Source organism: Pteropus vampyrus, unplaced genomic scaffold (genome assembly GCF_000151845.1).
Source record: "Pteropus vampyrus isolate Shadow unplaced genomic scaffold, Pvam_2.0 Scaffold14, whole genome shotgun sequence".
In the NCBI taxonomy this organism is placed as follows: Eukaryota; Metazoa; Chordata; class Mammalia; order Chiroptera; family Pteropodidae; genus Pteropus; species Pteropus vampyrus.
This window is the reverse complement of record NW_011888795.1, coordinates 1,513,583-1,526,306: the sequence shown is the minus strand read 5'-3', so window position 1 is coordinate 1,526,306 and position 12,724 is coordinate 1,513,583. Positions and strand designations below refer to the sequence as shown.

The window sequence follows — 12,724 nt, the reverse complement described above, 5'->3', positions numbered from 1 at the left end:
GATCACACTTTCTTCATCTATAAAATGTGTCGAATCTATTCTTAAGGCCCCTTCCAGCCACAGTGGCCTACATATATCATTTGTTATTTTATTTTGGTCCCCACTCACTTTCCAAAGGCCTTTTCCCAGCCCGGAATCTATTCTCTAGGAAAGGCTCTCGGGTCAGCCTTGCATACATGTGACGAGAGTAGAATTAACAGGTGTGAGATCCCCCAGCAAAGACATCCGTAAAGAGCACTTGTGTCCTGTGTATACCATTTATTGTTGATTCTGTTCACCAAATTTGTTACAAGAAGCATCCAGCAAAGACCCCCAGCAAAGACAGCCCCCCCAACCCTGCCCACTAGGGCTCACACCCTATAAAACCCCGGGGACCCAGAAATCTCTAAATGCATCACCAAGCACCTGGGATTATTTGCAGTGATTCTCTAAGCAAGGTAAACATGATCTATGACTGAAGGCAGCATGAAGGCAATGGTTTGGTGAGAAAAATCCAGCCTTAGATGAAGGAGAAAGCTCAGACTTGAAGGAGTTTGGCCTGGAGGACACCCGCCCACCCTCTCTGAAATGGCTTCCTCCCCAAGACCACCACCACCTGCCCAACAGCCAGGATTCAGTTCTGACTGTTGGATCTGTGGGCTTATTTCTTTGTGAGGTTTATAGATAAAGGCTGGGATACATCCACTGCCTGTTTGCCAGCTCTAGTTATCTAGTTATCTAGCCGTCGGCTCTCCATAAGCTTCCTGAGCGTGAAAATAAACTCCCAAAACTGCTCTATCCTGATGTCTGGAAGGCTGTGAAAACTTGTTGCCCATGACAAGTTCTGACAACTGTGTCGCACCTTTAAATTCTAAAGAGGTGAACAATATTTCCATGAGAGGGACCGGTTTTTCTTTAATAGATGGACGAGTTTATTTTTTTCCCTACATTTATGATTTTTGATCCACACAGCACCAAGTGAGGTTTCAATAGCTAAGACTATAGGGAGCAACGAGGAAGTGACTCCCATTTTTTTCAGTGTAGTGATGAAAGTTTAGGACGGGCCAAAATGTCTCATACAAAGTTTGAAGAGAGGAGGAAAACCCAGAGCCTACTGCATAACGTTGTAGAAGAATGAGCACTGTTAGACCCTATTGCCGGGCGATAATGGCAGTGCTCATGCATCAGGGTAGAGTAAGGGCTAAAAAAAAATAAATAAATGTCTGTCGAGTGCTTTAAAGGATAGTACACACAGAAAGCATTTTTGAAAAAACAGTGGTTCTAACTGTTCCTTTCTCCCATCAGAACGGTTTTGAGTTTCCTTTCCATCCAGCTTTTCTGGCAGCTCCTTGACCAGATAACACGGTGCAGAGAGGCCAAAAGGCCTGTCAAGGAAGAGGAGGCCTGATGGCAGGCTCAGAAGGTCAAGTATAGGGTTTACCACCCTGATCTGGGGTGCTCCTGGCTGGGGTAATCTGGGGACAGCTGCTCTCAGGCCAGCCTTTGGCCTGGGGGCCCATATTGATATACAAGGCCAAAAAGAAGGGATTCCAATGTCATGGCCAATGCTGGAAATACCCAGGGGTCCTGGGTTCATATTGGCAGGGCACACTGGATGAAGACTCCTCTACCTCTCTGCCATCTCTGGCCCATTTGTGCTTTTGCACAAGGAGACATTAGAGCAGACTCATAAGGAGCACCTTAAGGAATGCAGTACCAACCATGCTTCTTCTCTGGAGAAGAAAGAGCAGGCCAGGCTTCCCCTGTGGCCCCAGGATCGATATGGCAGGGCACCATCAGTGGAATGATGCTCACTCCTCAAGCTCTGAGCTCACTTCCTTTTGGGCCCTGACGAGCCTTCACACACGTCCACCAGTTGCTACAAATATTTTGAAAATATTTTGAAAACATTTTGAAGACCCAGATTTACCTTAGGGAGGTGATGTCTTTTGCCTGTGACAGGCTCTATCTCTCCCAGATTCCTTTGGAATAGAGAGTGAAAAGCTACTGAGAGCACTAGTTCTTGCGCACACCCCTTCCTGGGCCCTTTTGGTGGGCACCTGTCAGCATCATGCTGCTAAGGCCCCAGGGGATTTCTTTACTTGTCTTGTGGGGCAGAGGGAACCAGTAAGAGCCAGTCTGTATTGATGGAGGATTTCCAAATCTTTGTAATGTTGGCTACAGCTCTTTCCTGGGCAAACAAGGACATCTGAAATTCTCCAGTGAGAACTTTTACGTCTAAACTGGTAGACCAGTTGTTCAAAAAAAGATATGAGTTGCTATGAGCACAATTTTTTTAACCAGTGTGAATCTATGTGCAGAAGGAAGGATGGCAAGGGCGAGTATTCATGTGATTGTAACTCAAGGAAGAAAATAAGCATGGACTAAACAATTCATTTCTTATAATCAGACCAACAGGCAGGAGGAGCTTCAGAGAGCCCCCAACCCCATGCGATCTATCTGTGTACACTGATATTTTCTGCTGCATGTTAGAACTCTGAAGTTCCGTTTCTAGCTGACTGTACTGTTGATAGAGAATTTTGCCACCACATTAGAGGGATCACTAGGTTCCATTACACTTGGCCATTCAATTAAAGGATCTCATCTCTGAGGTATTTCACTTCCCTCAAAGGGTAAGTGAAAATTAAAAACAGATACAGGCATATCATGCCCATAAAAGGCCCAGGCAGGAAGGCCTCCAATGAGCAGCAGAAAACTTGTTGGCAGGGAAGGATATGTGGCTGCATGGTCCCCTGCAGTTGAGATGCTTCTGACCTGGCCAATCTGGGTGCCTCAGGGTGTGGGGATTTAATAAAATCTTCTGTCTAGACCAGAGCGCATCCACATCTTCTGCTCTACCCCTGGTAGCTGGACATTTGCAAGGGTCGACTGGTTGGGGGGACAGTGAGAGGCCTGTCCTGGCTCATGGGGAGCCAGTTCCCAGGTGAGTCCATGCCGTCTCCATAAGCCTCTGTCTTCTCCAATAACAACCCAGGACGGAGGATACTGGTGAGGTCCTGCTTCTCTATCTGGATGCCAACTATACAAGTGTGTGCAGTTTGTGAAAATCCATCAAACTATACACTTTCATGCTCCCACTTTTATATGTATCTGTTATACTTTTTAGTAAACAGTTAAAAGAGAAAAACCTAAGGGGTGAACACAAGGACCCCCAGGTACCAGGTTGCTTTCTCCATCTACTACCAATAAGCTGATTTTAACAATCGTAGGGGGTGGAAAGTCTACATGATTTTAGTCCTTAAAGGACTAAAAATTTCCCATTTGGAATATCATTCTCTAAAAGACTGTACTGGTTGCACTGGTGCCTTTCTTCCTTTTCTGGATAAAAACCACAAGAGAGATGCTGACGACAGCTCTGTCTCCAGGAACTGAGCAGCAAAGTTTTTAACTTCTCTCTTTCACAGTATCCGAAGAGCCAGGGTGCTTGGCAGTTCTTAAGAAACCAGGTAAGTGGTTCGAAGCCTTCTTCGATGAGAGAACTCACCCTGCTTCAGAAGCAGAAACTCAAGGGAGAACTTTCATTTGAGGGGACAGGGTGGAGCCAGGCCACAAACAAGAGAAGCAAAAGAAGGGAAATCAACTTACAGAATACTTGGGAGAATACTTGTCCCACTGGAGAACTATTCCCACAGAGTGAGCAGACATGTGATAAGCGAATCTACAGAGACCAGCAGGAGCACAGGCGCAGGGAAGGTTGCTCTCGGAGGAGAGCTGGTGAGGCTTTGGAGGAGGGGTTTTCTTGAAGGAAGCCCAAAGATGTGAATTAAAAACCCCTCAGGGTTTTTGCCGGTGGCCAGTTGATCTCCCTGGTGGTGAGAAGGTCCTGCAAGAGCAGGTCAGGAAAAGGTCAGGGGCACTTTTCTCTCAGGGACCAGAGAGGGAGCAGAGGATGGCTCTGTAGACCCAGGGGCAGAGGTGGAAGGATGAAGTTCCCGGATCCTCCAGTGGTCCCCCGATCCCCAGCTCTGCCCCCAGCCTGCCTCTTTAACACTCATTGGGTGCCTTCATCTGCATCAGGACTGCGTGGCTCCGCTTCTTGCAGCAGCAGCAGCAGATGCAAGCAGCTAGGGAGCAGGCTAGGGCAATGATGCCAATGACAATGGCGGCGATGGCCAGCCCGCTCTGGGCCCGGGTCATGCCCCATACGTTGCGGTCATCGCTGGTACTGATGGTGGTCAGATCAGTGTAGTCCTTCATGGAGGTGGTGAGCTCAGGGGTGGAGGCGATGGTAGTGGTTTCAGAGTAGCTGGGTGTGTCTGGGTACTTTGGCGTTTCTGGGTAGCTGGGCACCTCGGGGGTCACTGGGACCTGGACACTGGGGACAGCAACATTGACGTTGATGATGATAAGAGACTGGCCTCGGACATTGGCTGGGCTGAAACACACCGGGAGGGTGTCTGTCCCCAGCCTGGGCTTATTGAGCGTGAGCCAATTTTGGAGCGGAATGATGTCTGAGTCACACCTCCAGGGGTTGTCATAGAGCCGTACCTCACATAGATTCCCCAGGTGATCAAAGATACCAATGGGCAGGTTCTCCAGCTGGTTATTCTGCAGCTGGATGGTCATGAGGCCATTGACATTGGCGAAGATATTCCCTGGGAGCTGTCTGAGGCGGTTGTTCTGCAGAGAGATGTTCTGCAGGTTGACCAACATGCGGAAGACATTGCCGTCCAGCTCCTGCAGTGCATTGGTGTGGAGAGACAGCTCCCGCAACTCTGTCAGCCCATTGAAGGCTCCCGGGGAGATGTAGCTGATCTGGTTGCGGCTGAGGATCAGGACCTGCAACTGGTGGAGGCTGCTGAAGACATTGTCAGGTAGAGAAGTGAGGTGGTTGTCGTAGAGCCAAAGCTCACGCAGGTTGTGCATGGGCCCAAAGATCCCTGGAGAGAGCTCCTTCAGGGAATTCCCAAAGAGCGTGAGACGGTTGAGCTGGGGCAGCTGCAGGAAGATGCCAGGGGGCAGCTGGGAGATGTGGTTGTTGGACAGATAGAGTTTCTGGAGGTTACGGTTGTTGTGGAAGATGCCAGGGGGGAGCATGCCAATCTGGTTCTGCTGCAGGGCCAGCTCCTGGAGGTTGGCCAGCCCATCAAAAGTGCCTATGGGGATGTCTGAGAGCCTGTTTTCACACAGCCGAAGGACCTGGAGGTTGCCCAGGCGCTGGAAGACCCTGGGCGAGAGGTGAGTAAGGCTATTTTTGCACAGATTGAGCTTATTGAGGACCATCAGGTGGTCAAAGACGCCATCAGGGATGTATTCCAGGTGGTTGCCGTGCAACTGCAGTTCCTTGAGGTTGCCGAACTGAGAGAAGTGTGCCGGCTGAATCTGCACCAGCTGGTTGCTGGACAGAAGGAGCGACTCAAGGTTGTCCAGGCCCTGGAAGAGGCCAATAGGCAGAACCTGCAACTTGTTGTTGGCGAGGCTGAGGTAACGCAGTGAGCCCAGATTGCGGAAGGCACCAGGCATGATTTGGGACAGCTCATTCTTCTCGATCCTCAGGGCGATGAGGGCCGAGATATTGAGGAATGGGGACTCACTGAGTTCGGTGATGTGTGTGTTGAGGATCTGCAGGCTCATGGCGTTCCAGGGCAGAGGAGTGGGCACTGCCACAATGCGCGCTCCGGTGCACTCCACCTGGGAGGCCCTGGAGCAAGTACACTCACTAGGGCAGCCATAGTAAGCCAGCCCTGTGCCCCAGACTTGGCTGCCCACCAGCAAAAGGAGATAATGTTTCAGAGGCATGGCCTGTGCAAGAGGAGAGAGCACACATGAGTCAGGGTCAGATCATTGACACTGCAGCTATTTTTAAGCCAAGGTCAACTTTTGGTACCACACACTGGCTTGCCTCTGAACCCCATCACCACATATCCAACTTACGTTCCCTGTGGTCTGGTCAACAAGCTTCTTTGCCTTCCCCCATGCCTTCCTAATTCCATGCCTTTGCCCAAGCGATTCCCCCCACCTAGAGTGTTATACGAATGTGTGCAGTTGTTCCAAGCTCATCCACAACATGGACTCTGTAGACAGAAAGGCCTCTAATCTTACCATTGTTAGTGAAGGGATTAAGGATTTCTGTGTATATGTGGAGCATCTGCATGTTCCATCTGAGGTTCAAAGGGGATTCTAACTCCCAAAGGGTTAAGAACTCCTGATCATACGTTCTCGTCGTTTTACGGGGATGCAGTTAGCAGGGAAACTGAGACTCAGAGCTTAGCCCAGATCTTCAGGTGCCTGGGTGAATACTTTGAGTGTTAATGCAGTGCCTCTTTTAATGAGCTAAAACCCTGAGTCAGAGGAAGGAATTTCAGATGAAAGCATATAAGGCATAAACAGGCTGGGTGGAGAAGGTGTTTCCCTGGCCTCTCATTGTTCCCCTGAGCTTATGGAATCCTGAGTCTGGCCCATAACTCAAAATAATATAGGCTTCTCAATCTGGCCTCAGCTCAATGTACCTCTCCCCTGCTCCTCAACAAGCTTACTCTGAGGAGAGAACCCAAGTTCATCTCCCACCCACCCAGACTTTGATTTTTCACTTGTTCACAGTCCATCCAAGCCCTGAGATGCTGTACTTTTGCATTAAGGGTTTGACTAAGTACATGCAACAGAGGAGAAAAGAAAGAATAACTTGGCCAATGAAGTCCCGTGCAAAGAAATAGGGCCAGATTAAACTATGGACACGTCTAAAAGGATGAACTTGTATAAGCAAATGTAAAGTCCAGAATTTGAGAGCATAAAATGAATAGCCTGAACAGGCAGCACAGAAAAAGCGACTCAACATCCATGCAGGAGAAAGGCTTGTTGATGGTAACAAAGAATGGAGACTGCCCACAAAAGGTAATGTAATCTTAGACTGCATTAATAGAAGTATTAAGTGCAGAAAAAAGGAGGTGATGGTTTTACCCTACACTGCTCTGATAAGGCCACACCTGTAGCGTTGTGCTCAGTCCTACCTTGAACTTCAAGAAGCGAAATGACAAACCAGTCTTTTAAAAGCCTTTTAGAGAAGGGTAATAGGATAGTAAGGGGACCCAGAAACCAGAGCGTCCGAGCATCCATCGAAGGAATTGTGGATAAATAGCCAGAAGAAGAGAAGATATGAGGAGCCTATAAGCCCTTTCCTAGTATATACGAAGGACTGCCCTGGGAATAAAGAAAGCAGCTTTACTCAGTGTGGCTCTGAGATCAAAACCAGTGGGCAGAAGGTATGGGGTAGCTGATTTCAGTTCACCACCAAAGAGAGAGTCTGTCTGAATCAGAATGGACAACCACGTAGAGAAAGTAAGTTCCCTGTCCCTGGAAGTGTTCAAGCAGAGGCTGAGCAACTACTCAGTAAGGAAGCTGAAGAGAAGATTCCTATATCTGGTAGGTTCTTGACAGCTTGTCCATCCCCAAGACTTTAGGATTCTAAGGCTGAGTTCCAGAGCAAGAATATGAACTCTATCTACCAGGACAATGTGCCACCTGTGCTCCCAGGGGTCTGAGCAGGCAGGCCCGGGGGTGTTTGCCCATCCCCCTGGTATATGTATGTGTGAGAGGTTTTGACCCCCTGGACTGAATTACAAAAGGTGAACGTCTCCTTGCTCCTGGTGACATGCTAGCTAGCACTTATTTATTTATAATGTATACTCCTATGCCCAGTATGCTTCAAAATGGTGTCACAGCCCAAGTGTCAGAGACTTGGGCACTAAAGTAAATGTCCAGGGCGGTCTATGTGGACTTTCTCCATCTGTAAATAAGGGTGTGGACAAAGTCCCCTCTGAGGACTCCTCTCAGGCCTTCTCTGAGTCTGTATTGCCCATCTGGGGAGGGGGCATCAGCCAGCCCCAGGAACATCCCAGGGCCAAGGCAAGGTGCCTCTTGGCTTGGGAGAAGGAGGAAAAAGATAATTTCCTTATGGGAACAGAGCCACTGTTGTTTAAAATGAACCACGCTCAGCTTGACGAATATTGCAAGAATTTGCAGATTTTCCTTTTTATAAATCCTTCTGTCTGCAGAGCCCACCCCAGTAGCACATGCAGTGGTTTCCTGTTTTCCAGCACTTGTTACTGCCACAGCTGGTACTGACTGCTCCAAAGGACCTCCGAAGAGCCCACCTCAAACACAGATGCAGAGCCCTCAGCAGAAGGGGGGACTGCAGAAGAGGGGCTGGAGAGCCAGCCAGGCCCTGGGATTTTCAGTAACTATTGCAGGCATAGGTGGCAGCCTATCGCCCTTAGGATCCCAGCACACAGCAGCCTAATAGCCCACGCTGCCCAGTGCCGCTTGACAGCCATGACAAATGCCAGTTAAAGACCCACAAAGCTGCTTTAATTACACCCTCCTCTCCAAGGTGGCAGAGTGCGTCTTCAGTCACTGCAGCAACTTGCTCCAGCCCCTGTTCTGGGAGGAGGCACAGCCTGGCGTCTGTTGCTGGCCCGGGAATTTCGTGAGCTGAGTAGACAGACAGCTCACCTGGACACTCCAACGCGGTCCCTCCCCAATAGAAGCGCTTGGACCAGGCGCTCCAGCTGTGGGTCTCTTTAGCAAGAACAGCCTATGATTCATGAGTGAACACATAATTAGCCTCAAAGCCCTGGGCTTTGTTGGTTGGTGGGTTGGGACTTTTGGGGTTTAATACCATCATTCACATTCCCTAAACACGAGGTTCCCTGGGAGGAGATGGCTTCTGATTTCAATGCCACGGAGCAAAGCTTTTGGAAAGAGCCTGAGAGATGAATGTACTACTCTAGTCTTGATACTAAGCTTCAGTATAAGTTTAGGCAAATTCTCCAGGCCTCAGTTTCCCTTCCTGCGAAGACTTCCAAAGGCCCTTGGCAGCTCTCATATCTTCTGACCGGAGACAGAAGGGAGATTTGACCCAAAGCCCCATCAATCTCTTCATCCTCTCTTCCCTACAGGTCATGCCAAACTGTACAGTGCCACCTGTCTGAGCCTCACTTTCATACTCATCTTTCAGGCTCACCTTGTGCCAGGTAAGGCAATTTCGCTAGTTAATCAGCGTGCATCTTCACAAAGTCAATAGCCATTTCATGGGATCCAGGAGCTGAGAGAGGCTTTATGGAGCCTCTGGTCCTGCCTCCTTTCAGTGCACATGGGGAAACAGAGGCCCAGAGAGGAGATCACCCTCCCAGGCCCGTGCCCCCTTCCCACCAAGGCCTCTCTAAACATGGCCTCATCTGCAGTGAGATGTTTCCCCTTCCAGCCAAGGGAGTTGCCAGGCTCAGAATTGAGGGGTTACCTTTCCCCAACCCCATAACCAGTGCCAGCCTCGATCAAGCTGCTCATGGGTGTTCAGTTCTGAGGGTATGAAGGCACTGTCTGCCCAGGAGACTCAGTGCATCCAGACCTCCCTGCCTCACAAAGCAAGGAGTAACCGCTCCCACCCCCAGATCAGTACATAAAAATTGCCTGGAAGTGCCTTGGGAGGCTTGCTTCATAGGGTTGGGAAACATCTCATAGAGTTGTAGCTATAAGGATTAAATGAGTTAATACACGTAAAGCCCTTAAATTCATTCTTGGCACAAAATGTGTACCCATCAAATGTTACTTATAATTATTGTTCATTCTGCTGTGGCATAAAATCAAAGTCTTGGGAGGCTCCACTCCCAGAGATCCTGATCTCTAGGTCTGGGAGCAGAGTGTCTGGACCCTGCACGTTAAACAAAGTCCCCAAATGACTGTGATGCAGGGGTCCACAGTCCGTACTCGGAATCATCACTCAAGGCCTAGACCTGCTGGGACCCATGCTCCTGACCAGCATCACTTACTGAGAACAGAGAAATTGAACCTGGGATAGGGAAGACTGAAGGTCAGGCCACGGGCCTGGTCAGCTCCCTTTATCAATATTTCCTTCAGTGGTCCTTTCTGCATCCCCATCAGGAATTTGGAATTTGTGCTAAGTTGAATCCAGCAGTAGAAGCTGCTTCCAGAAGCAGAGCTTATAGACCAGGACATCAGATGTACGAGGGTTTGAGACTATCTGGTCATTTTGTAAATGAGAAAACTAAGGGCGCAGAGAGGAAAGAACTTGCCCAAGGTCACACAGTCCGTTGAAGATTCCTGACACCCAGATCACGGCTCTACCTAATTATAGAACCTTATGAACTCCTGAACCTTGTCACTAGACTTCAGGTCTTTGTCAACCATGTGTCTGGCAGTGTCTGGAAGGAGGAAAGAGGAGACTTTGCTCCCTCCATCCTAAAATGATCTCAGGCTCATATACAATCCACCCTCCAGCATTATGAGCCAAGGTCAAGTGCCTCTCCCAACTCTTCAGCTATGTAGTTTGAGAGATGTTCTTCCTTAAGGCTGCTCTGATGCTCATGTTTGCTCATTTCACCTGAGTGGCCAGAGGGAATGGAGGGAAGAAACAGAAGGGGTCACCAGAGGGGTTGATCTCAACACACAGCCAATTTAGGAATGCTCTACTTCAAACATAAAATATCCCAGATCCCCAAAGGAAGGCTGGCCACGCTCTCATCTGCCACCTTGTTTGATCATTGGCCCATCTCTCGTGACCCTTCAAAGCCAAAATATTGTTCATTTGTTTAAAAAACAAAATGAGTAAGAAAAAGCAAGTCCTTTCCAGCCCCAGGGTTAGGGAGGTAGAGCTTCCTGAAGAAGCCCGAGCAGGGCTGTAATTAGCTTGGCAAAAGCGGCAGGAGATACTGGCAAACTTGCCAGCAGACCAGGGAGAAGCTCCCACTCTGGGCTTTTATTAAAGAAGCCATGGGCCATAGCTCCTTCTCAGAATAACACCTAGGGGGCTTAAACTAGATAAAAATGGATCAGCCCCTCATCAAAGCCTTCGGAAGCGGTTTCTAAATCTGGTATCTCAGAAGCCAAGAGAGGAAATAAAACCAGAAGCTGCAGTCCATCTTTCGTGGTCAAGATTTAGGGAAGCAAATTGCCATGTGTAATCACAGCCTCAGAGTGTTTACTGGCAGAATCGAGTTGGGATAACTTCTCTCCCATCCCTTCTTATTTCTCTACATCTGGATCTATTCCCATCTGCATCCCCTCCCCAAACCCTCCATTTACTGAGCAAGCCCAGGTAGTGTCCCCTGGCCCTGGGAAGAACTTTCTTTGGGTTCTCTGACTTTTTGCCGGTCTGTTCAGAACACTTCCCACTGGCCCAACCTCTCTCACATGCTAGTCTCATCACCGCGGAGCCCTCCCCGCTGACTCAGGACCACAGGCAAATGGGACTGTCTAGCCCTGAATGTAACCCAGATGTTCAATCAATACAGAGTAAAAGAAATGACAACTGTTAGAGAATGTTTAAGTTATAGAGCCAGTGGCAACAATATATCATCTGAGAGCCAACTGAGATATGGTGCTATAATCCCAAATAATCATAAAGGAAAAGCCAGAGTGTGACAGATGGCTATCCAGCACCTTCGGTCTGAGTGATATGTCATTCGAGAGAGAGTTGCAGCCTGCCCTGAGGTGACACACATGGCGCTGGAGGTAGACTGGCTCTCTCACACTTTGGCACAAGTAGGAAGCTGAAGAAAAGTTTTCCACAGCTGGTTCCTTGGCCCCTCTCCTGCCTCTATGTCTGAGCAGAGACACTGGTAAAGGTACAACAGTCACAATTTTAAGTGCACACCACCTTCATCACAGATCCATTCCCAGCCCTGACTCTCCCTGCTCAAAGCCAGTAGCCTCCACCACGCCCAGACACTCTGGCTGGCTAGAGGGGAAAGATGCCAGAATGGGGAATTCCTAACTGGAAATCTGAACCAGGCACCAGCACATCTGCTGAAGACACTTTTATAGCAACTATAAGTCTTTGAAAGGAAGAAGATCTCTGGCCTGGGAAAGCCCCATAAAGGAAGCTCTCGGTGGTCCCGGACAAACCCAGATGTAGAACAGGCTAACTGGTGGCCACCACAGTTAAGCGCAGGGCAGAAGAGCGGAGGGTTCAAATAACCCGAATCTTAAAAAGAGAAACTCTTCCCTAGTGGAGCCAGTATCCAGAAAAAGGTAAACTCGATGGGTAACTGGTGTGATTATTTGGTCAACTTTCGGTGCATTTTGCACCTCTAAAACATCTCCTCAGCATCCCAGGTTGACATCATTGGAGGGAAGAGCAAGTGAAGGCTGGTCAGGAATCGGCAGAGGGTGGTGGTGGCCACAGGCGCGCTGGGCAGTAGTGGGACTGGTCATGCACCCCTACAGTGCAGACTGCATTTGATGGCATTCTGAGAGCATCCTCAAGCACCATGCCAGCCCTGCCCCTCCTGGAGTCTCCCCCCCGGGGAGCGGAGTCAACAGAAAAGGGGTGGCCGATAGGACAGCCAGATCCATCCAAGCACGTAGGAGGGAATGGGGAGAGATGGAGCCGGCCCTCCTACTTACCAGCAGCTCAGCTCCCGCTCTCCCGCCGTCGACCACAGGGAGCCAGAGAGGAGGACGTGGGACGGCTCAAGGCTGCAGCATGAGTACGGCTCGCCGGTCGCTCCCGGTATTTAAACGGTCTCCGCGTGAGTCACCAGAGGGGGCAGTGTCGGCGTGGTGGCGGGGAGGGGCGACAGCGCCACTGCAGCTCCCGGACGTGCAAGGACAGCAAGCACAACCAAGAGAGTCACTCACAACCTGCATTCTCAAGTGGAAGGGGTTTTCTCCTTTTTTTTATTTTTTATTTTTTATTAAGGAATACATTTTTGTCTTCTCTCTTTTCCTTCAATTTTTCTTTTGGACTCACTCTCTGCATTGGTCATTG

At 49.3% G+C, this 12,724-nt stretch overlaps 1 protein-coding gene across 1 annotated transcript; it reads right to left on the bottom strand.

The window, feature by feature from the left end:
• Positions 1-345: 345 nt before the first annotated feature.
• On the bottom strand, positions 346-12,426 carry LRRC15 (leucine rich repeat containing 15). Its single transcript, XM_011381342.2, has 2 exons — positions 12,361-12,426; positions 346-5,742 (listed from the first exon to the last, which is right to left on the bottom strand). The coding sequence occupies exon 2, from the start codon at positions 5,737-5,739 to the stop codon at positions 3,985-3,987; it is 1,755 nt and encodes a 584-aa protein (XP_011379644.1). The 5' UTR covers positions 5,740-5,742; positions 12,361-12,426; the 3' UTR covers positions 346-3,984.
• Between the last annotated feature and the right edge of the window lie 298 nt (positions 12,427-12,724).

Bases quoted from the DNA above. Each gene is read 5' to 3' on its own strand.
- LRRC15 (XM_011381342.2), bottom strand. From the start codon at position 5,739: ATGCCTCTGAAACATTATCTCCTTTTGCTGGTGGGCAGCCAAGTCTGG.